At 41.5% G+C, this 22,429-nt stretch overlaps 2 protein-coding genes and 2 long non-coding RNA genes across 11 annotated transcripts in view; 2 read left to right on the top strand and 2 right to left on the bottom strand.

Moving 5' to 3' along the window:
- The first annotated feature begins 1,476 nt into the window (after positions 1–1,476).
- Positions 1,477–6,886, top strand: anp32a (acidic (leucine-rich) nuclear phosphoprotein 32 family, member A). 3 transcript variants are annotated; one of them, XM_052500842.1, is made up of 7 exons: positions 1,477–1,682; positions 3,925–4,074; positions 4,214–4,336; positions 4,633–4,828; positions 5,110–5,222; positions 5,473–5,521; positions 5,683–6,886. In XM_052500842.1, the coding sequence occupies exons 1-7, from the start codon at positions 1,629–1,631 to the stop codon at positions 5,745–5,747; spliced, it is 750 nt and encodes a 249-aa protein (XP_052356802.1). In that variant the 5' UTR covers positions 1,477–1,628; the 3' UTR covers positions 5,748–6,886. The 3 variants fall into 3 exon arrangements, with proteins under 3 accessions (XP_052356802.1, XP_052356803.1, XP_052356801.1); XM_052500841.1 differs by having other exon boundaries at positions 1,479–1,682; positions 5,680–6,886; XM_052500843.1 differs by lacking the exons at positions 5,473–5,521; positions 5,683–6,886 and adding an exon at positions 5,428–5,451 and having other exon boundaries at positions 1,478–1,682.
- An 873-nt stretch (positions 6,887–7,759) lies between these two features.
- The window catches only part of coro2ba (coronin, actin binding protein, 2Ba), a 95,853-nt gene continuing 81,183 nt past the window's right edge, over positions 7,760–22,429 (bottom strand). For all 4 annotated transcript variants that reach the window (XM_052500837.1, XM_052500836.1, XM_052500839.1 and 1 more), the window contains 10 exons: positions 19,947–20,063; positions 19,013–19,162; positions 17,981–18,145; positions 16,634–16,750; positions 16,128–16,232; positions 15,567–15,663; positions 11,247–11,359; positions 10,910–11,000; positions 10,452–10,591; positions 7,760–9,480 (listed from right to left, as the gene is read on the bottom strand). In XM_052500837.1, the coding sequence (XP_052356797.1) occupies positions 9,340–9,480; positions 10,452–10,591; positions 10,910–11,000; positions 11,247–11,359; positions 15,567–15,663; positions 16,128–16,232; positions 16,634–16,750; positions 17,981–18,145; positions 19,013–19,162; positions 19,947–20,063 (1,236 nt within the window). In that variant the 3' untranslated portion in view covers positions 7,760–9,339. The remainder of the gene's footprint in view (positions 9,481–10,451; positions 10,592–10,909; positions 11,001–11,246; positions 11,360–15,566; positions 15,664–16,127; positions 16,233–16,633; positions 16,751–17,980; positions 18,146–19,012; positions 19,163–19,946; positions 20,064–22,429) is intronic.
- On the bottom strand, positions 11,390–13,056 carry LOC127917774 (uncharacterized). 2 transcript variants are annotated; one of them, XR_008097692.1, is made up of 3 exons: positions 12,955–13,056; positions 12,592–12,747; positions 11,390–11,419 (listed from the first exon to the last, which is right to left on the bottom strand). It is a non-coding gene; the product is annotated as an uncharacterized LOC127917774 (long non-coding RNA). The 2 variants fall into 2 exon arrangements; XR_008097691.1 differs by lacking the exon at positions 11,390–11,419 and adding an exon at positions 12,436–12,474.
- The window catches only part of LOC127917775 (uncharacterized), a 1,667-nt gene continuing 233 nt past the window's right edge, over positions 20,996–22,429 (top strand). The window contains exons 1-3 of one of the 2 annotated variants that reach the window (XR_008097694.1): positions 20,996–21,116; positions 21,537–21,601; positions 21,667–21,709. This is a non-coding gene — a long non-coding RNA (uncharacterized LOC127917775). Of the gene's footprint in view, positions 21,117–21,536; positions 21,602–21,666; positions 21,710–22,429 lie in introns of those variants that run through there. The other variant, XR_008097693.1, reaches the window with a different exon arrangement.

Genomic DNA, 22,429 nt, shown 5'->3' with positions numbered 1-22,429 from the left:
CAACCTGACCTGATAGAGTTACATGATGTTGCTATTTTCCTACAAACGAGCCTGCCTATTCCCCTAGTCTCAAGCGGAAATGTTTGAGTTTGAGCTCGATTCAGAGCAAGGGAGGGAGAGATGGTTGCGGGAAAGGTCGAGCGACGTGGAAAACTGCTCTGCGCACAAGAAACACGCAGTATGCAGTTCTCTTCTCACATTCAAGGCAGAACAAGGGCATATAGTCAGAGGGACACACCCAGCGGAAATATGGTGCTGGCAAATGCGACAAACAGCAATACCCAAAAATGGTTCCAAATGATCCTGCAGGCACGGTGCGGAAACTGGCCAGGAAAGTGGAAGAAGACTGTCGAGAACGAAATTACCTGAAATGTACATGACATGAGCGACAGATTCTCATCAAATGTGTTCTCTCAGCCAGCAAAGTCGGTGCTTTTGAGAAAAAACAATTAGTAGCGCGCAAAGCTTTACGTTTTCCATGCTTTTTAAAGCAATGTCGGAGCGCCATACAGAACTGACCTCAATGATAGGTAATGTTAATGATTTTTGTTCGTTTTAATCATCAATAAATTACATTTCACTGTATTGCATTTTGCTGGCAAGATGGCGCCGGCGTAGCCAAGTCAGGTGACCTTGTTTTTCTCCATCACCAGTGCATGATTGTTGGTTCATAAGAGATGCGGAAGTCAATGTAGCCTATTGTAGCCTACCTACACAATTGCAGTAGCTGGTTGGGATATGTGGTGAGACCATTGTTTCAATCCTGCACATGTAATGGCGGCAATGGGGGTCTCTGATGCGACCACTTCGTAATGTGTGAGTGGTTTCGGTGTCAATAAATTTTGGTGGCAACAATCCTGCATTCCACACATTCTTGGATATAAAAAAACAGGAGTTTGGCTATGCATAAACCACTACGGCTAGGCTTACAAGTCACCAGATGTTGCCGCATTTGCATGCTGCTCGTTCTTCATTAGCCTGTGTCGGGAAACGGGGCTTTTGAGTTTTCCATGGGTCTAGTGCATAACGGCGTACTTATATAATTATGATGTTGTGGCCAAGGCCCAAAGCCAAAATGATGTTGGCAGCAGACTCGCCGAAACTCACAATGATAAAATGAGGAAGATTGAAAGGTTTTAAGCACCGCACCTGCGTGCGTAATTAGCCCATCGTTGAAGATGTCCATAACCTACTTCAAAATTAAGGCAACATTTTGACAATATCTAAATGAATTGCTCAGGAGGATCCTCACTATTAAGCCACATTTCATAATTTAGTTGTGTGCTAAGTAAATATTGATGGACAGATTTCAATGTTGATGTGTACATACTTTAGATGTCAACTTAAATACTGAACATACAACCAAACATTGTGTAGAAAACCCCACCCAATTTCATAATCGCCTTTTATTGGTGGGTGATCTTTTGTAAATCCTGTCCCCCTTTTTGTTGGCGATTGTAATTGGTCAATGGTGACGACAATCCCAACTCACATTCCCGCCTACCGAGGAGATCAAGTTTGAATGAACAACAGCAGTCTGTTCAAGGAGTAGTAGTTGCAATTTCAGTAAAAAATACTTTTACGTCTGTATACTTTGTTTATAAAATCGGTGGACTGGTTTTCTCAAGATGGATATGAAGAAAAGAATTCATCTAGAATTGCGGAATCGCACGCCATCTGATGTAAGCTAACGTTGAGATCGTATTGTTTGCAATTGTTTTAATGATGGTGTGATATGCAAAGGGTTACAAAGTTTTCTTCGTGAGTTAGCAATGTTGCCTTCACCGGAGCAGTTTGTTACATTGTTGCTGATATTTATCACCGTAATTGCCGCTCTAGACTTCGTAGCCAACTTAACACGATTAGAAGGAAGCATGTCTGAAAGTGCAGTTGGTGATAATGCACCAATAGACCTAATTTTCATATCTGTATTTACAAGACAAGCGTGAGCCATATTGCCTAATGGTAACTTTGTAGTCCTGAACGCGCCCTTTTCCTTCCCATCAACAAGGCGCATTCATAGCCTCTTTTCAGCTAATTCATTGTCAGTTCTCATACAATTAACGTTACTATTTTAGCGCATGCATAGGCGACACAATGTCCTTGGTACCCTGGCGATTGCTCCCTCACAACTTATTACGCAGCACAGGCTATACCTATTGGAAATGGTTTGGTAACCGATCTGGTCTGCCTACGGATTGTTTATCCAAAGGCTAATTCCTAGACTGTCAAATAGACGTGTGTATCATTCGTTGGGAAGGCTATATCTACCGTGCATGGTAGGCTAGGCCTACTTTTTGTATTTGTTATAACAGCCTAGGTCTTCGTAACGTTAAGTACATAGCCTACACAACTCATTTAAAACCGCAATGAAAAGGTTTTGTCCGTCCTAGGATTTTAGTGCAGGTTATCACGTGTCAAGAAACATCTATCTCGGCTCATATTCTAAACAAGGTGCACATTCAGAGAATATCATGCATTGACAGACTATTGCCGAATAAGAATCAAAAAAGCATGTTACAATGTCATACATTATAACTCGTTTGGTTGCATAGGCTATTCGCATGCTTGGATTCCCACTTGTAAAACGATGAGTTTCAGTATCAAACAATAGAGAATAATTTTCTGTCAAGCTAAGCACATAAAAACCGACAGGCAATTTCGGGCTGCGGTGCTCCAGTTTCAAGATCTAGGACAAGCCGCCATTTTACCGAGAAACAAAGGCAACGGTTTCTATCGAAGATACCGTGTACATTGCTGTGCGTTCATTTAACACGAACGATAACACCTTTTTCCTGCATACCTTTAAACATATTGCAGTAGGCTACAATCCAAATCGTCAACTCTTTATGAGTAAGCCATAATGTAACGATTGGTTTTCTTACGCCTGCTGCCAACCCAGCCAACTTCCAATCGGCAGCCCCTCCTACTCGCTTGATGACCCATTGCACGACTCGTAGCAGGTTGTTTTCGCTTTTAGAGCAATGAAAATCGACAAATACACCCACACGTCGATCATTGTGCGTAGTTTACCCCCTATTTAGTCGAATTTGTTACGTGCGTAATACGTGCATAATTTGCGGATTTGGCTCTCACCAGCAGCACAGATGGTCTCATCCAGGGTATAATATAATGCCAATGGTGTCCACTCAGCATAATGTTAATTTCAACCGTGAACAGAAGTTGTTTTCATGGCAAATTTAATATACCAGAGGTGTCTGTGTTTTGCCTATGAGCTGACTATGGCAATGGAGCGGTACCAATTTTAAAATATTAATATTGGTCATTGTCCTTTTGGGACACTAATGAGAATCTGGGTGAGTCCTGTGCAAAACATTATTCTGCATTGTGTCCCCAAAATGTGTGAATTGCAGAGGAGTGTACAAGCTGGGTACTATCATATTAATCAGATATGTTTAAAGTGAGTTCAATCTAAATGTGTATTACTACATTACTACATGTACGTTCCTGTGAGAAATCACCTCCATGTATTTACCAAATAGTGATCCGTGGAACAAACAAGTTACCTGAAACTACCACCCAGATTCTGACTACTATGTTTAATAAATGATCAATTCATTAAAGCTCAAGCAACACATACCATCTGTTATGTAACATTTTCTGCACTAGACCAGTGTCAGAGGAGGCTGGTAGGAAGAGCTATAGCAGGACGGGCTCATTGGATTGGAATAAATGGACCAGAGTCAAACATGTGGATTCGATGTGTTTGATAGCGTTCCATTCCGGCCATTCCAATGAGCCCGTCCTCCTATAGCTCCCACCACCAGCCTCCTCTGCTGTCAAATATAGCTTTATGCAGACTCTGTTGCTTTGGGACCGCCCTCCCTCAAACTACAGAAATACTGTAGTTACAGATTTGGAGTAAAGAATCACTTTACATTTCCTATTCCTCTTGTTTTCCAGGTGAAAGAACTGGTGCTTGATAACTGTCGCTCAAACGAAGGCAAAATTGAGGGCCTCACAGATGAATTTGAAGAGTTGGAATTTCTAAGCACAATCAACGTTGGGCTGACGTCGGTCTCCAACTTGCCGAAGCTGAACAAGCTGAAAAAAGTTGGTTTTCTAAAAAAAAAATAACAAAAGTATTATTGTTGCCATGCTATTAGCACTTTGTGCAGTAAAGTGAAAATCTGTTTTATGGATGTTCTGTTATTACTCTGCTCATATAGTTGTTGCATTATTTTCTCCTCAGCTTGAACTCAGCGACAACAGGATCTCAGGTGGGCTGGACGTACTGGCGGAGAAATGTCCAAACCTCACACACCTAAACCTCAGTGGCAACAAAATGAAAGACCTCAGCACGATAGAACCTCTGGTATGCAGTGGGTGTCATGACAACATAGTAGCTCTGTGTGTATATATACTATACTGAACTCGTGCCTCAAGGTGCTATTGGGTCTGAAAGGGAACCCTAAATGGACATAACATTGTCTAGAAAATACCTCATTCATCAAATGTACCTCCATAACTTATATTTAAAGCTTTGAGGTAAACAATTAGCAATTAAACCTCCATAGTGTATATTTTAATCTAGTTAGAGTAGTCAGTATTAAAGAAAACAAACTAAGCCTAAATGTTCATATTTCATCATCAAGACCTCTCCTTTCACAGAAAAAATTAGAGACCCTCAAAAGCTTAGACTTGTTCAACTGCGAGGTGACCAACCTCAACGACTACAGAGACAACGTGTTCAAGCTCCTCCCCCAGTTGACGTACCTGGACGGCTATGACAAAGACGACAAGGAGGCGCCCGATTCGGACGCAGAGGCCTATGTGGAGGGACTGGATGATGACGATGACAGTGACGGTATGATTTAAGATCCATACTGTTTAAAATGTTGGTAAATAATATTCTGATTGGGCTGTGATTTGACGGATGGATATGAACCCATAGAGCTCTGACATGACCTTTTGTGTTTTTCTAATGGTAATTATGTTCATGTTGCTGTTCAAAGATTCCTTTTGTAACAACGGTATTATACCAAGTGGCTGCAGTGAATGAGTTGCATTATAACTATTGTAACGTTGTAGTGGCCCTTATGCATTTTTTTGATCACCTTAATAGGCTAATTCTATTTTCAACTGCAGAGGTAGACGAGGAGGAGGAAGAGGATGAGGATGAAGATGCCCCACCAAGAAAAGAGGAGGATGATGACGATGAGGAAGGTGAAGAAGAGGAAGAGGAGGACCTAAGTGGAGAGGTGAGACTTTAAGGATGGGGCTGCAATGATACTTTTATCTTGATCGACGCTGCATGATAAGTTCAATGATTTACATTGTTTTTTAAATGAATAAAAGGCCACACAAAATGATCTTATGACTTTAGTGATGCAGACTGATGTTTTACTAACCAGAAGGTGCATCTCAACCACTGCACTGTGACATCATTATTTGAATATGACCCAGGGCACATGACAAGGGAGATTCTGATCTGCATTTGTCTCCTCTTAGGAGGAAGAGGAGGAGTTGGACGGCAAGGAGAGTGATGAGGATAACGAAGGTGAGTGTGGTGGAATCTCACTGCTGTCACCAAATGCACAAGGTCACAGTATCGTGTGTAGCTTTGATATTGGGACTGATTTTTAAAAATAACATGTCTACTTAAAAACCAAACTGAATGCTTTCCTGTTGAACGTGACCATTGACTTGTTTTCCTAGAAGAGGAGCGAGGTCTGAAGAGGAAAAGAGATCTAGACGAGGAAGCAGAGGAGGAGGAAGATGACTGAGGATGTGCTCATCACCAAGCTATGTTCTGATCAGACTGTTTTAACCTTGTATCCCCCCTGTATTTGTCAGTTGTCATATATTGCAGTAGGCATGGGTAGTGTCATGGGCCAGCTGGGTAAAGGGTTGCTGTAAGGAAACAAGTTGACATTTGATTATTTTTTTCTTATTTTTTTTTTTTGTACCTTTTTTGATTCCTTGTATTGGACTCATATCTGTCCCCTGCAAACCACTGGAAGGGCAGAAGAGAACATTTCCTAAAAGTCCCCATATTATTCTCTCTAACCTTTGTAAAGGTTTTGTTTTCTCAGTGATATTGATACCTTCCTGTGGAAACTGATTTCTGATGATGATTTATGTATTTAAAGAGACAAACTTACCAAAAAACCTTTTTAGAAGTGCATGTCTGAAATAGATTTTAAAGTCGACTACTGGATTTGAAGTATGACAGTTTCCTATACCCTTTTCTTATTCGCTGTCTTTTTCTTTCAGTGGACATGAAGCGTTTCGTGGTGTCATCCGTGTGTCGTTGTATGTGCTGTTTTCATCATGGAACGGGTGTGTAAACGGTCATAGACTGGACTGTATACAGGGCATCTTTTTAAGCAGAGTAAAGAATGTCTGCCTTTGTCACAATGCTTCTCCTTAACCCCTAGCTTTGATAGTTCGGAAATGACCTGTTATTTGTAAATACTGACCAAATCTATTTTTTGTCTATTACTCTTTGATAATGGCAGACATTTACACTTAATTAATTGTAACGATGAACTGTAGTAAGATATTGAATATCTGTGCAGCCGTACCCTAAAATAGGCTAATTGAATCTGGTACACGATTTCCATTTTCACCAAATTATATTCACAGAAATACTCACTGAATCCAATACTCACTGAATCCAAATGTGTTATTGCTCTTGGAGTCCATATTCGTTCCCCACCTATATAAGACACCGCTGGGCAATGTGCAAAGAAAATACCTTTTGCATTTTCTTTTGTTAAACCATAGGGCAGTTCCTGGTCAGATAGACCTACCTCAGTCATGTTCCCCTTACATGTTTAACCCACTGTCATCAAAGCTAATTCCTTACCATGAGACAAACTTTTCATTTCCTCCCTTTCACTTCAATAAATACTTTTTTATACAAGTTGTGGTTTGTGGTCTTTTCTGAATTGCTTACATCTTCATCTAATAGTTGACAGCATTTTTGATCATCCCAGATGGTTGTGCTACCTTGTACCTGCTTCCTAACGTACTGCAGCCTACTACTGACATCATGTGGAGAAACCAGGTAGTTCAGGCTGAAAGGGAATCATCTGGTTCATCCACTTATTGCATTAACTTGACAAATTGATATTAGTTGTTGGGACTTGTAGATCAATGAGGTGAAACAGGATGTATTGTAGGCTAACTGACCCAGTACACAGTTCTGTCTTTCTGAGAGAATTGTCATTCTGCACAGTTTCATCAGCACATAGTACAACTAGGCATTTAGATGGTTATCGACCAATATTTACTACACCTATAGGCCATCATCATCATCTCCACCAAATGGTTTGTTATCCTCCCATTGCAACAATACTGCAGCGCTTTTCACTCACCTTGCATACTGCTGTGTGTTCACCAGAGCAACACACTGAATCCCCTCCTTTAGGCCACTTGAGACCTCTGTCATTCTCTACGGGCTGACCTGACCTTATCCACCATGTTCACCTTCACTGTTGCCAGTCTAGATGCCCGCCGGGTGCTGTGCCTATAGCCTGGTGCTAACCACCCACACCTGTAAGAGCTTAAGGCAACTTCTCCCATGTCCATATGGCATGACAATGAATGCCTGGGGAGTTTGCTAAAGCAAAATGAAACACCTGGCAACCACGCTACTCTACCTACGTTTGTTTCCTAGGTGTCCTCATTGGATAAGGATTACAGTATAACATTTGATGGGACAGGGGGGGGGGGTCTTTACAAGGTATATGTTAGGGGTAAAGATGTAAATAATTACCTTGTGTAAGTAATATCGCTGTTTCATTCATTTAGTCAGTCAACCCCTGCAGAGTATGTTACCGATTATGACAATATTATGACAATGGTACATATAATGATTCCTCTCTAGAGGTATAGTATAGGTAACCTGAACTACAGGAGATATCAGAGAGTCTTAACTTGAGAGGAATGGATCACGTGGAACACCACAGATGAACAATGTTGGGCACTTTCTGAAACAGAATATTCATAGCTGAAAGGTATAAAGACAAATATTGTATTAATATTTCAGGTTTGATGTACTGTTATGTACAAAACCTAATTTCATGTTGACTAATATTCCAATTGACCAGATTTTAGTATGGTGTCGATTCAATCAAGAGAATACAGGATGTGTTTGAGTATACGGTCTCAGACAAATTGCCACCATTTGGGTGAAAACATAATTCAACCACAAGTGTGTCAGCCATCATTTTCATGACCACGATTTCTCCCAAAGACATGAGATGAATGTTTCTGCATATAGAGTTAGCTAGAAACATCAAATATAACAAATAAATAGTAACAATAATACATTTTCCAACTAAACTTCTCCAAAAGATAATGACTGAGGCGACAGACAAACTGCCCATTAAGACTACATCTGGGTTGCTGTATGCCAGGCTGTGCCAGAGCTGCAGCTTTTTACAGACAACACATTCTTAGGAGATGAAGAAAAAAACTGTCTTGAAATACACCTCATTCATGTCCCTGTAAAACTCATCATCCTCATTCATGTCCCTGTAAAACTAATCTTCATTCATGTCCCTGTAAAACTAATCTTCATTCATGTCCCTGTAAAACGCATCATCCACAGTAGTTGGAACTAGTAGAAGACTCTTCCACTGGGAGGTTGAGATGTTGCAGCTTTGCTGTGAGTTGGTTTGCAGTGGGTAGACCATGGGGGAGGATTGGTGGAGAAGGGGGAAGTCAATCTCTTTCCCCAGGTTAGTCTCTGGCGATGGTAGGGTGGAGGTTGAGATGTTGCAGCTTTGCTGTGAGTTGGTTTGCAGTGGGTAGACCATGGGGGAGGATTGGTGGAGGAGGGGGAAGTCAATCTCTTTCCCCAGGTTAGTCTCTGGCGATGGTAGGGTGGAGGTTGGAGGATTTGGGGGTGGCATTTCTGGGTGATGACAAAGGCTTTGCCAGGTGGACTCAGCGGGGCATGGCATGACATGGCAGGTGGGGTGGGAGGACCCCTGGGAAACACTGATGGTGCTCTGCAATAGGGGGAGGGGTGTCTTGCGAGTGATGATGTAATAACTAATCATAATGAAACCAAACCGGATATCAGGATACATCTATCAACAGAATTTAAAAAAATCTTATAACAATAAAATACATTACCAGTTGGTTATTATATTATCAATTGAGGGATTTAACAGTGATGTCAATATGATGACATTATCGATAACAAAAATTGTTACACAAACGTTATAATCAGTATTTACATTATCTGGTGGCTATTACATTATCAATTGCAACAGGAAGTACAAATGATACACGATGAAAGGGAGGGAGGACGCTGGACGTGGCATGGTGGTGATGGTGGTGCCATAAGCTAGAGATCAGAGGTCAGACATTGTTTCCAACGGGGCTGACGTTCCTCAGGTTGTTGAGTTCCAGCTCCAGCTGGCGTATTTTAACGTCCTTGGTGTTCAGCTCCTCCTTCAGCTTTCTCAGCTCCTCCTGCTGCCTGAAGAACATCCTCAGTAGCTACAGAACAGAATAGAGGGATCAGGGTCATATAGCGTCCTGTAGAACATCCCCAGGAACTACAGAACAGAGGGATCAGGGTAACATAGCGTCCTGTAGAACATCCCCAGGAACTACAGAACAGAGGGATCAGGGTAACATAGCGTCCTGTAGAACATCCCCAGGAACTACAGAACAGAGGGATCAGGGTCACATAGTGTCCTGTAGAACATCCCCAGGAACTACAGAATAGAGGGATCAGGGTCACATAGCGTCCTGTAGAACATCCCCAGGAACTACAGAACAGAGGGATCAGGGTAACATAGCGTCCTGTAGAACATCCCCAGGAACTACAGAACAGAGGGATCAGGGTAACATAGCGTCCTGTAGAACATCCCCAGGAACTACAGAACAGAGGGATCAGGGTAACATAGCGTCCTGTAGAACATCCCCAGGAACTACAGAACAGAGGGATCAGGGTCACATAGTGTCCTGTAGAACATCCCCAGGAAGTACAGAATAGAGGGATCAGGGTCACATAGTGTCCTGTAGAACATCCCCAGGAACTACAGAACAGAGGGATCAGGGTAACATAGCGTCCTGTAGAACATCCCCAGGAACTACAGAACAGAGGGATCAGGGTCACATAGTGTCCTGTAGAACATCCCCAGGAAGTACAGAATAGAGGGATCAGGGTCACATAGTGTCCTGTAGAACATCCCCAGGAACTACAGAACAGAGGGATCAGGGTAACATAGCATCCTGTAGAACATCCCCAGGAACTACAGAATAGAGGGATCAGGTCCACAAAGATCACAGGCTATAGACCATAGTCTGTAATTGTGCTCAGGAAGTCATTTGAGCATTTGCACCCCATTCCAAGTAGTGTTTAATACACTCATTCACCACCCACCAACTGACCTTCTTCCTTCTCTTTTCATTTATCCATTCACCCACCCATACCTCCATCTACAGTTATCTAATGAACACACCTCGTTCTCTGTCCTGGGTGGCACGTTTTCCAGCAGGTCAATGCCGTTGACCACCACACCTTTCTTTTCCTTCACCGGTGCCTTGAACACCAGCTGGTTGGGCTTCTGGTAGCCCTTCTTCAGAGACATTAACACTGGGTCTGCACACACACACACACACACACACACACGCACGCACGCACGCACGCACGCACGCACGCACGCACGCACGCACACACACACACACACACACACACACACACACACACACACACACACACACACACACACACACACACACACACACACACACACACACACACACACACACACACACACACACGAACTTCATGAAAATGTGCTATGTACAGTACACACACACTATATATTGATGTAAACATTTCCTCTCCCACTACTAGGACTATATCATAAGGTGTACTGAATATTCAAACTACAGATACATGTGGCATGCACTGTACCTCGGTTGATACCACTCAACCAGTCATTGGCTGAGAGGGCAGGCTCGGTCCCTGCCGTCATTGGATAGATGTCCTCCTGGTACGTCTCTGACTGCAACACCAGGAGAGACAGACTGAGAGCATGTTCCAATACTTTAAGATCTCTGTTTATTCCCAAGGGTGCACATGTTTGTTCCGACCCTGCACTGATTCAACATGTAATCTGATTCAACTGCCCTGGATAAGATGAATGAGGTGTGTTAGTGCAGGGCTGTAACAAATATTTGCACACACCCTCAGGTATGGATGGAGAAACAGTGCTATATGAAGTGAGAGGGAGAAGGGCATCCCCACTGACCCTCCTTGGTACTATCATGGAGATGGGCTCGATCAGCCCCTTCAGCGTCACCAGCTTGTAGAAGCGAAACACCTCACAGGCCGTTACGTCCAGCCCATGCTTAGGCATCACACCTGAGGAGGGAATGGAGGTACCTTAAACATCACCATAGTCCTGCTACTGAATAACATTACCTTAGACATCACCATAGTGATGTTACTGAATAACATTACCTTAAACATCACCATAGTCCTGTTACTGAATAACATTACCTTAGACATCACCATAGTCCTGTTACTGAATAACATTACCTTAGACATCACCATAGTGATGTTACTGTATAACATTACCTTAGACATCACCATAGTCCTGTTACTGAATAACATTACCTTAGACATCACCATAGTCATGTTACTGTATAACATTACCTTAGACATCACCATAGTGATGTTACTGTATAACATTACCTTAGACATCACCATAGTCCTGTTACTGAATAACATTACCTTAGACATCACCATAGTCCTGTTACTGAATAACATTACCTTAGACATCACCATAGTCCTGTTACTGAATAACATTACCTTAGACATCACCATAGTCCTGTTACTGAATAACATTACCTTAGACATCACCATAGTCCTGTTACTGAATAACATTACCTTAGACATCACCATAGTCCTGTGAATAAACATTACCTTAGACATCACCATAGTGATGTTACTGTATAACATTACCTTAGACATCACCATAGTCCTGTTACTGAATAACATTACCTTAGACATCACCACCATAGTCCTGTTACTGAATAACATTACCTTAGACATCACCATAGTCCTGTTACTGATAACATTACCATCACTATAGTGATGTTACTAGACATCACCATAGTCCTGTTACTGAATAACATTACCTTAGACATCACCATAGTCCTGTTACTGAATAACATTACCTTAGACATCACCATAGTGATGTTACTGATAACATTACCTTAGACATCACCATAGTGATGTTACTTAGACATCACCATAGTGATGTTACTGTATAACATTACCTTAGACATCACCATAGTGATGTTACTGTATAACATTACCTTAGACATCACCATAGTGATGTTACTGTATAACATTACCTTAGACATCACCATAGTGATGTTACTGTATAACATTACCTTAGACATCACCATAGTGATGTTACTGTATAACATTACCTTAGACATCACCATAGTCCTGCTACTGAATAACATTACCTTAGACATCACCATAGTGATGTTACTGTATAACATTACCTTAGACATCACCATAGTGATGTTACTGTATAACATTACCTTAGACATCACCATAGTGATGTTACTGTATAACATTACCTTAGACATCACCATAGTCCTGCTACTGAATAACATTACCTTAGACATCACCATAGTCCTGCTACTGAATAACATTACCTTAGACATCACCATAGTCCTGCTACTGAATAACATTACCTTAGACATCACCATAGTCCTGCTACTGAATAACATTACCTTAGACATCACCATAGTCCTGTTACTGTATAACATTACCTTAGACATCACCATAGTGATGTTACTGTATAACATTACCTTAGACATCACCATAGTGATGTTACTGTATAACATTACCTTAGACATCACCATAGTGATGTTACTGTATAACATTACCTTAGACATCACCATAGTCCTTACCTTAGACATCACCATGAATAACATTACCTTAGACATCACCATAGTCCTGCTACTGAATAACATTACCTTAGACATCACCATAGTCCTGCTACTGAATAACATTACCTTAGACATCACCATAGTCCTGTTACTGAATAACATTACCTTAGACATCACCATAGTGATGTTACTGAATAACATTACCTTAGACATCACCATAGTGATGTTACTGAATAACATTACCTTAGACATCACCATAGTGATGTTACTGTATAACATTACCTTAGACATCACCATAGTGATGTTACTGTATAACATTACCTTAGACATCACCATAGTGATGTTACATCACATTACCTTAGATCACCATAGTGATGTTATGTAACATTACCTTAGACATCACCATAGTGATGTTACTGTATAACATACCTTAGACATCACCATAGTGATGTTACTGTATAACATTACCTTAGACATCACCATAGTGATGTTACTGTATAACATTACCTTAGACATCACCATAGTGATGTTACTGTATAACATTACCATCACCATAGACATCACCATCACCATAGTGATGTTACTGTATAACATTACCTTAGACATCACCATAGTGATGTTACATAACATACCTTAGACATCACCATAGTGATGTTACTGTATAACATTACCTTAGACATCACCATAGTGATGTTACTGTATAACATTACCTTAGACATCACCATAGTGATGTTACCATTACCTTAGACATCACCATAGTGATGTTACTGTATAACATTACCTTAGACATCACCATAGTGATGTTACTGTATAACATTACCTTAGACATCACCATAGTGATGTTACTGTATAACATTACCTTAGACATCACCATAGTGATGTTACTGTATAACATTACCTTAGACATCACCATAGTGATGTTACTGTATAACATTACCTTAGACATCACCATAGTGATGTTACTGTATAACATTACCTTAGACATCACCATAGTGATGTTACTGTATAACATTACCTTAGACATCACCATAGTGATGTTACTGTATAACATTACCTTAGACATCACCATAGTGATGTTACTGTATAACGTTACATTACCTTAGACATCACTATAGTGATGTTACTGTATAACATTACCTTAGACATCACCATAGTGATGTTACTGTATAACATTACCTTAGACATCACCATAGTGATGTTACTGTATAACATTACCTTAGACATCACCATAGTGATGTTACTGTATAACATTACCTTAGACATCACCATAGTGATGTTACTGAGTCACCATAGATGTTACTGACATCATAACATTACCTTAGACATCACCATAGTGATGTTACTGTATAACATTACCTTAGACATCACCATAGTGATGTTACTGTATAACATTACCTTAGACATCACCATAGTGATGTTACTGTATAACATTACCTTAGACATCACCATATGTTGCTACTGACATTACCTTAGACATCACCATAGTGATGTTACTGTATAACATTACCTTAGACATCACCATAGTGATGTTACTGTATAACATTACCTTAGACATCACCATAGTGATGTTTACTTAGACATCATAATGTTACATTACCTTAGACATCACCATAGTGATGTTACTGATAACATTACCTTAGACATCACCATAGTGATGTTACTGAATAACATTACCTTAGACATCACCATAGTGATGTTACTGTATAACATTACCTTAGACATCACCATAGTGATGTTACATTATTACCTTAGACATCACCATAGTGATGTTACTGTATAACATTACCTTAGACATCACCATAGTGATGTTACTGTATAACATAACATCACCATAGATGTTACTACATTACCTTAGACATCACCATAATGTTACATTACCTTAGACATCACCATAGTGATGTTACTGTATAACATTACCTTAGACATCACCATAGTGATGTTCACCATGTTACTGTATATAGACATCACCACATAACATTACCTTAGACATCACCATAGTGATGTTACTGTATAACATTACCTTAGACATCACCATAGTGATGACTGATAACATTACCTTAGACATCACCATAGTGATGTTACTGTATAACATGACCTTAGACATCACCATAGTGATGTTACATCATTACCTTAGACATCACCATAGTGATGTTACTGAATAACATTACATTACACTTGAGACATCACCATCAGTGATGTTACTGTATAACATTACCTTAGACATCACCATAGTGATGTTAGTGATGTTACTGTATAACATTACCTTAGACATCACCATAGTGATGTTACTGTATAACATTACCTTAGACATCACCATAGTGATGTTACTGTATAACATTAGACATCACCATAGTGATGTTACTGTATAACATTACCTTAGACATCACCATAGTCATGCTACTGAATAACATGACCTTAGACATCACCATAGTGATGTTACTGTATAACATTACCTTAGACATCACCACAGTGATGTTACTGTATAACATTACTCTTTTAAATCATTGATGTCATTTCCATAGATTTTTTTATACACGATTTTTCACTCAGAAAAAGAGCACCAACATTACTGAATGAAAGCTAAGATGTGGCTGAGCAATCAAACCCAAACCCTTGGTCTCTGTCTATAAGGGTCGTCCCCCGGTGAGTCTGTCACTTACCAAGGCCTTTCTGTGGGGCAGGAGAGCGGAACTCCATGAGATACTGCAGGTATGGCTTCTCTGTGGTGATCTCATAGTAACGGATGTTGCCATCGCCCTGTGAATGGAATGGATGTATTTGTTTACTATCTGACCCAGATGTCTTCCTGTACATGTACATATATGTTTTACCCTCACTGTTCCTGACAGGGGTTGTTGACGAAACAGAAAGGGAATACCAGCATTGAATCAGGGAAATACTATTTAACAATCTTTTTGGTTAACGAGTTAACGGTTTGGATACACTATGGTCTCGCATCTACTTAAACCAATCAAATGACGTCTCACATCTACCTAAACCAATCAAATGACGTCTCACATCTACCTAAACCAATCAAATGACGTCTCACATCTACCTAAACCAATCAAATGACGTCTCACATCTACTTAAACCAATCAAATGACGTCTCACATCTACCTAAACCAATCAAATTACCAATTTGTCTTTTAAAAAAGATCCACTACATGAGTCCACACTCATGTTCACACTGTTCATTGTGTTGTGTAAGGGGCAGTGCTCACCTTTCCTGCCAGGTACAGCATGTGTGTGTCTGCATCATAGAAAGGAAACAGCAGCCCTGAGAGACCGTCTATCTCCTCTTCTACCATGGGCATAGACAGGTCTTCCTGTGGGACAACACACACACACACACACACACACACACACACACACACACACACACACACACACACACACACACACACACACACACACACACACACACACACACACACACACAGGGATCAGACATTGTTCATGAACACACACACTTGAGGACGCACACAATCCTTAATTAAGGATATACACACAAGTGCAGTTGCACACATACACACTCACACACACACATGAAGACGCGCACGCACGCACGCACACACACACACACACACACACACACACACACACACACACACACACACACACACACACACACACACACACACACACACACACACACACACACACACACACACACACAAGGGGAAACATTCAGCCCCACATCCCAGCAGGGGGTCCCCGGCTGCCTCACCTGATCCCACAGTGCAATCTGTCTGGTGTTCCACCGGGACACACCTGTCGTTAGCAGCCTCTTCATGTTGCCCAGAAACACCACTCTGTTCACCCTGTGGTTCTTACAGCTGGCGTGCTGGTGGGGAACAAACACACAGAGACTCTACTGTAATGGGGCATTATATTCACTCTAAATGTGGGGAACAAACACACAGAGACTACTGTAATGGGGCATTATATTCACTCTAAATGTGGGGAACAAACACACAGAGACTACTGTAATGGGGCATTATATTCACTCTAAATGTGGGGAACAAACACACAGAGACTACTGTAATGGGTCATTATATTCACTCTAAATGTGGGGAACAAACACACAGAGACTACTGTAATGGGGCATTATATTCACTCTAAATGTGGGGAACAAACACACAGAGACTACTGTAATGGGGCATTATATTCACTCTAAATGTGGGGAACAAACACACAGAGACTACTGTAATGGGGCATTATATTCACTCTAAATGTGGGGAACAAACACACAGAGACTACTGAAATGGGGCATTATATTCACTCTAAATTTGGGGAACAAACACACAGAGACTACTGAAATGGGGCATTATATTCACTCTAAATTTGGGGAACAAACACACAGAGACTACTGTAATGGGGCATTATATTCACTCTAAATGTGGGGAACAAACACACAGAGACTACTGAAATGGGGCATTATATTCACTCTAAATGTTGGGAACAATTACACAGATATTCTACCTCAATGGGGCATTATATTCACTCTAAATGTTGGGAACAATCCCACAGATACTCTACCTCAATGGGGCATTATAATTACTCTAAATGTTGGGATCAATCCCACAGATACTCTACCTCAATGGGGCATTATATTCACTCTAAATGTTGGGAACAATCCCACAGATACTTTACCTCAATGGGGCATTATAATTACTCTAAATGTTGGGATCAATCCCACAGATACTCTACCTCAATGGGGCATTATATTCACTCTAAATGTTGGGAACAATCCCACAGATACTTTACCTCAATGGGGCATTATAATTACTCTAAATGTTGGGATCAATCCCACAGATACTCTACCTCAATGGGGCATTATATTCACTCTAAATGTTGGGAACAATCCCACAGATACTTTACCTCAATGGGGCATTATAATTACTCTAAATGTTGGGAACAATCCCACAGATACTTTACCTCAATGGGGCATTATAATTACTCTAAATGTTGGGATCAATCCCACAGATACTCTACCTCAATGGGGCATTATATTCACTCATTTATATGTACTCTGTAAAGGATAGATACTTTCTCTGCTCGCTGTAAGACTGACCTGTAAGACTCTCCCGGAGCGCGGCTCGATGACACGCAGCTTCTTGTCTTTACAGCTGGTGGCCAGCAGGCTGCCGTCTGTGTTGAAGGACATGCACACGATGACGTCAGAGTGACAGTCGATCATCTTCACCGGCTCACCTATCTCCAGGTTCCAGATCAGGATCTGGATGGGACGGGCAGGGAATCATATCAACTGTCAGTTCTGATCTGATCTTAGATCATATCTGATCTTTGAAGAAAAGGGAGTGAAATGCGGAAAGACTTCCCCTGAACTCCAATAAAAACACGTTATTTTAGTTTGTACTATTACAAATAGTTTTGTGACGTTGTGCTATGGTGTGCACTAATGAATATGACCCTGTTGTGTATACCTTACAGTAGTAGCCAGTGATCTGTAATGATACCTTACAGTCATAGCCAGTGATCTGTAATGATACCTTACAGTCGTAGCCAGTGATCTGTAATGATACCTTACAGTAGTAGCCAGTGATCTGTAATGATACCTTACAGTAGTAGCCAGTGATCTGTGATTATACCTTACAGTCGTAGCCAGTGATCTGTAATGATACCTACAGTAGTAGCCAGTGATCTGTGATGATACCTTACAGTCGTAGCCAGTGATCTGTAATGATACCTTACAGTAGTAGCCAGTGATCTGTAATGATACCTTACAGTCGTAGCCAGTGATCTGTGATGATACCTTACAGTCATAGCCAGTGATCTGTAATGATACCTTACAGTCATAGCCAGTGATCTGTAATGATACCATACAGTAGTAGCCAGTGATCTGTGATGATACCTTACAGTCGTAGCCAGTGATCTGTAATGATACCTTAAAGTCCTAGCCAGTGATAAGTGATAATACCTTACAGTCGTAGCCAGTGATCTGTGATGATACCTTACAGTCATAGCCAGTGATCTGTAATGATACCATACAGTAGTAGCCAGTGATCTGTGATGATACCTTACAGTAGTAGCCAGTGATCTGTAATGATACCTTACAGTCGTAGCCATGGATAAGTGATAATACCTTATAGTCATAGCCAGCACTGAAGAGGATTCCACTGCTGGTGGGGTGCCACTCGATGAGGCCCACACGCCTGCTGTGTCCATACAGCTCCATCATGGCCTCTGTCATATTCCGCCTCAGCCCTCCCTCTGGGATCTCCCATACTCGTACCTGGCACACACACACACACACACACACACACACACACACACACACACACACACACACACACACACACACACACACACACACACACACACACACACACACACACACACACACACACACACACACACACACGCACATGCGAAGTTAAAGCTTTGTCACAAATGGTTCTTCCAAATGGACAATGACCCCAAGCATACTAACAAAGTTGTGGCAAAATGGCTTAAGGACAACAAAGTCAAGGTATTGGAGTGGCCATCACAAAGCCCTGACCTCAATCCTATAGAAAATGTGTGGGCAGAACTGAAAAAGCGTGTGCGAGCAAAGGAGGCCTACAAATCTGACTCAGTTACACCAGCTCTGTCAGGAGGAATGGGCCAAAAGTCACCCAACTTATTGAGGGAAGCTTGTGGAAGGCTACCCGAAACATTTGACCCAAGTTAAAACATTTAAAGGCAATGCTACCAAATACAAATTGAGTGTATGTAAACTTCTGACCCTGTGGAAATGTTTATGAAAGAAATAAAAGCTGAAATAAATCATTCTCTCTACTATTATTCTGACATTTCACATTCTTAAACTAAAGTGGTGATCCTAACTGACCTCAGACAGGGAATTTCTACGATGATTAAATGTCAGGAATTGTGAAAACTGAGTTTAAATGTATTTGGCTAAGGTGTACGTTAACTTCCGACTTCAACTGTAGCTGCACAGTCAATGAGTCAGCAGAAATAGCAGTTTACTGTGTGTGTGTGTATGTGTGTGTGTGTGTGTGTGTGTGTGCACTCACAGATGAATCTTCAGAGCAGGAAGCTATGATGTTTTCAAAGAAGGGATTCCATTTGATGTCCAGGACATTGCCTTGGTGGCCACACACTTTGGGGTGGTGGGGGTCGATGCGGCCCGCCTGAAACAGAATAACAAACATACTGATTATATATTGAGGAAAGAACAGACTTCAATGGCTTTCTATCACCATTACTGATATGTACATGACTATGTATTTTCCAAATGATGACATCACACATATAGGCCATATGTCAAGGTCATTTTTAAAAATATCTTTATTTAAGTCAGTTAAGAACAAATCCTTATTTACAATGACGGCCTACCCTGGCCAAATCCAGACAACACTGGGCCAATTGTGTACTACCCAATGGGACTCCCAATCACAGCCAGTTGTGATACAGCCTGGAATTGAACCAGGGTCTGTAGTGATTCCTCTTGCACTGAGATGCAGTGCCTTAGACTGTTGCACCACTCGGGAGCCCTCAGAGGGCACCACTGAGTAACACCAGCCATGTAAACAGTAAACACTGCCCTACATATGTCAAGGTCAGAGGGCACCACTTAGTAACACTAGCCATGTAAACAGTTAACACAACCCTACATATGTCAAGGTCAGAGGGCACCAGAGGGCACCACTTAGTAACACCAGCCATGTAAACAGTTAACACTGCCCTACATATGTCAAGGTCAGAGGGCACCAGAGGACACCACTTAGTAACACCAGCCATGTAAACAGTTAACACTGCCCTACATATGTCAAGGTCAGAGGGCACCACTTAGTAACACCAGCCATGTAAACAGTTAACACAACCCTACATATGTCAAGGTCAGAGGGCACCAGAGGGCACCACTTAGTAACACTAGCCATGTAAACAGTTAACACTGCCCTACATATGTCAAGGTCAGAGGGCACCACTTAGTAACACCAGCCATGTAAACAGTTAACACTGCCCTACATATGTCAAGGTCAGAGGGCACCACTTAGTAACACCAGCCATGTAAACAGTTAACACAACCCTACATATGTCAAGGTCAGAGGGCACCAGAGGGCACCACTTAGTAACACTAGCCATGTAAACAGTTAACACTGCCCTACATATGTCAAGGTCAGAGGGCACCACTTAGTAACACCAGCCATGTAAACAGTTAACACTGCCCTACATATGTCAAGGTCAGAGGGCACCAGAGGACACCACTTAGTAACACTAGCCATGTAAACAGTTAACACTGCCCTACATATGTCAAGGTCAGAGGGCACCACTTAGTAACACTAGCCATGTAAACAGTTAACACTGCCCTACATATGTCAAGGTCAGAGGGCACCAGAGGACACCACTTAGTAACACCAGCCATGTAAACAGTTAACACTGCCCTACATATGTCAAGGTCAGAGGGCACCAGAGGACACCACTTAGTAACACCAGCCATGTAAACAGTTAACACTGCCCTACATATGTCAAGGTCAGAGGGCACCACTTAGTAACACTAGCCATGTAAACAGTTAACACTGCCCTACATATGTCAAGGTCAGAGGGCACCACTTAGTAACACTAGCCATGTAAACAGTTAACACTGCCCTACATATGTCAAGGTCAGAGGGCACCACTTAGTAACACCAGCCATGTAAACAGTTAACACTGCCCTACATATGTCAAGGTCAGAGGACACCACTTAGTAACACCAGCCATGTAAACAGTTAACACTGCCCTACATATGTCAAGGTCAGAGGGCACCACTTAGTAACACCAGCCATGTAAACAGTTAACACAACCCTACATATGTCAAGGTCAGAGGGCACCACTTAGTAACACTAGCCATGTAAACAGTTAACACTGCCCAACATATGTCAAGGTCAGAGGACACCACTTAGTAACACCAGCCATGTAAACAGTTAACACTGCCCTACATATGTCAAGGTCAGAGGGCACCACTTAGTAACACTAGCCATGTAAACAGTTAACACTGCCCTACATATGTCAAGGTCAGAGGGCACCAGAGGACACCACTTAGTAACACTAGCCATGTAAACAGTTAACACTGCCCTACATATGTCAAGGTCAGAGGGCACCAGAGGACACCACTTAGTAACACTAGCCATGTAAACAGTTAACACTGCCCTACATATGTCAAGGTCAGAGGACACCATTTAGTAACACTAGCCATGTAAACAGTTAACACTGCCCTACATATGTCAAGGTCAGAGGACACCATTTAGTAACACCAGCCATGTAAACAGTAAACACTGCCCTACATATGTCAAGGTCAGAGGGCACCACTTAGTAACACTAGCCATGTAAACAGTAAACACTGCCCTACATATGTCAAGGTCAGAGGGCACCACTTAGTAACACTAGCCATGTAAACAGTAAACACTGCCCTACATATGTCAAGGTCAGAGGACACCACTTAGTAACACTAGCCATGTAAACAGTTAACACTGCCCTACATATGTCAAGGTCAGAGGACACCATTTAGTAACACTAG

Source organism: Oncorhynchus keta, unplaced genomic scaffold (genome assembly GCF_023373465.1).
Source record: "Oncorhynchus keta strain PuntledgeMale-10-30-2019 unplaced genomic scaffold, Oket_V2 Un_contig_1202_pilon_pilon, whole genome shotgun sequence".
In the NCBI taxonomy this organism is placed as follows: domain Eukaryota; kingdom Metazoa; phylum Chordata; class Actinopteri; order Salmoniformes; family Salmonidae; genus Oncorhynchus; species Oncorhynchus keta.
This window is presented reverse-complemented; position numbering and strand designations above follow the sequence as displayed.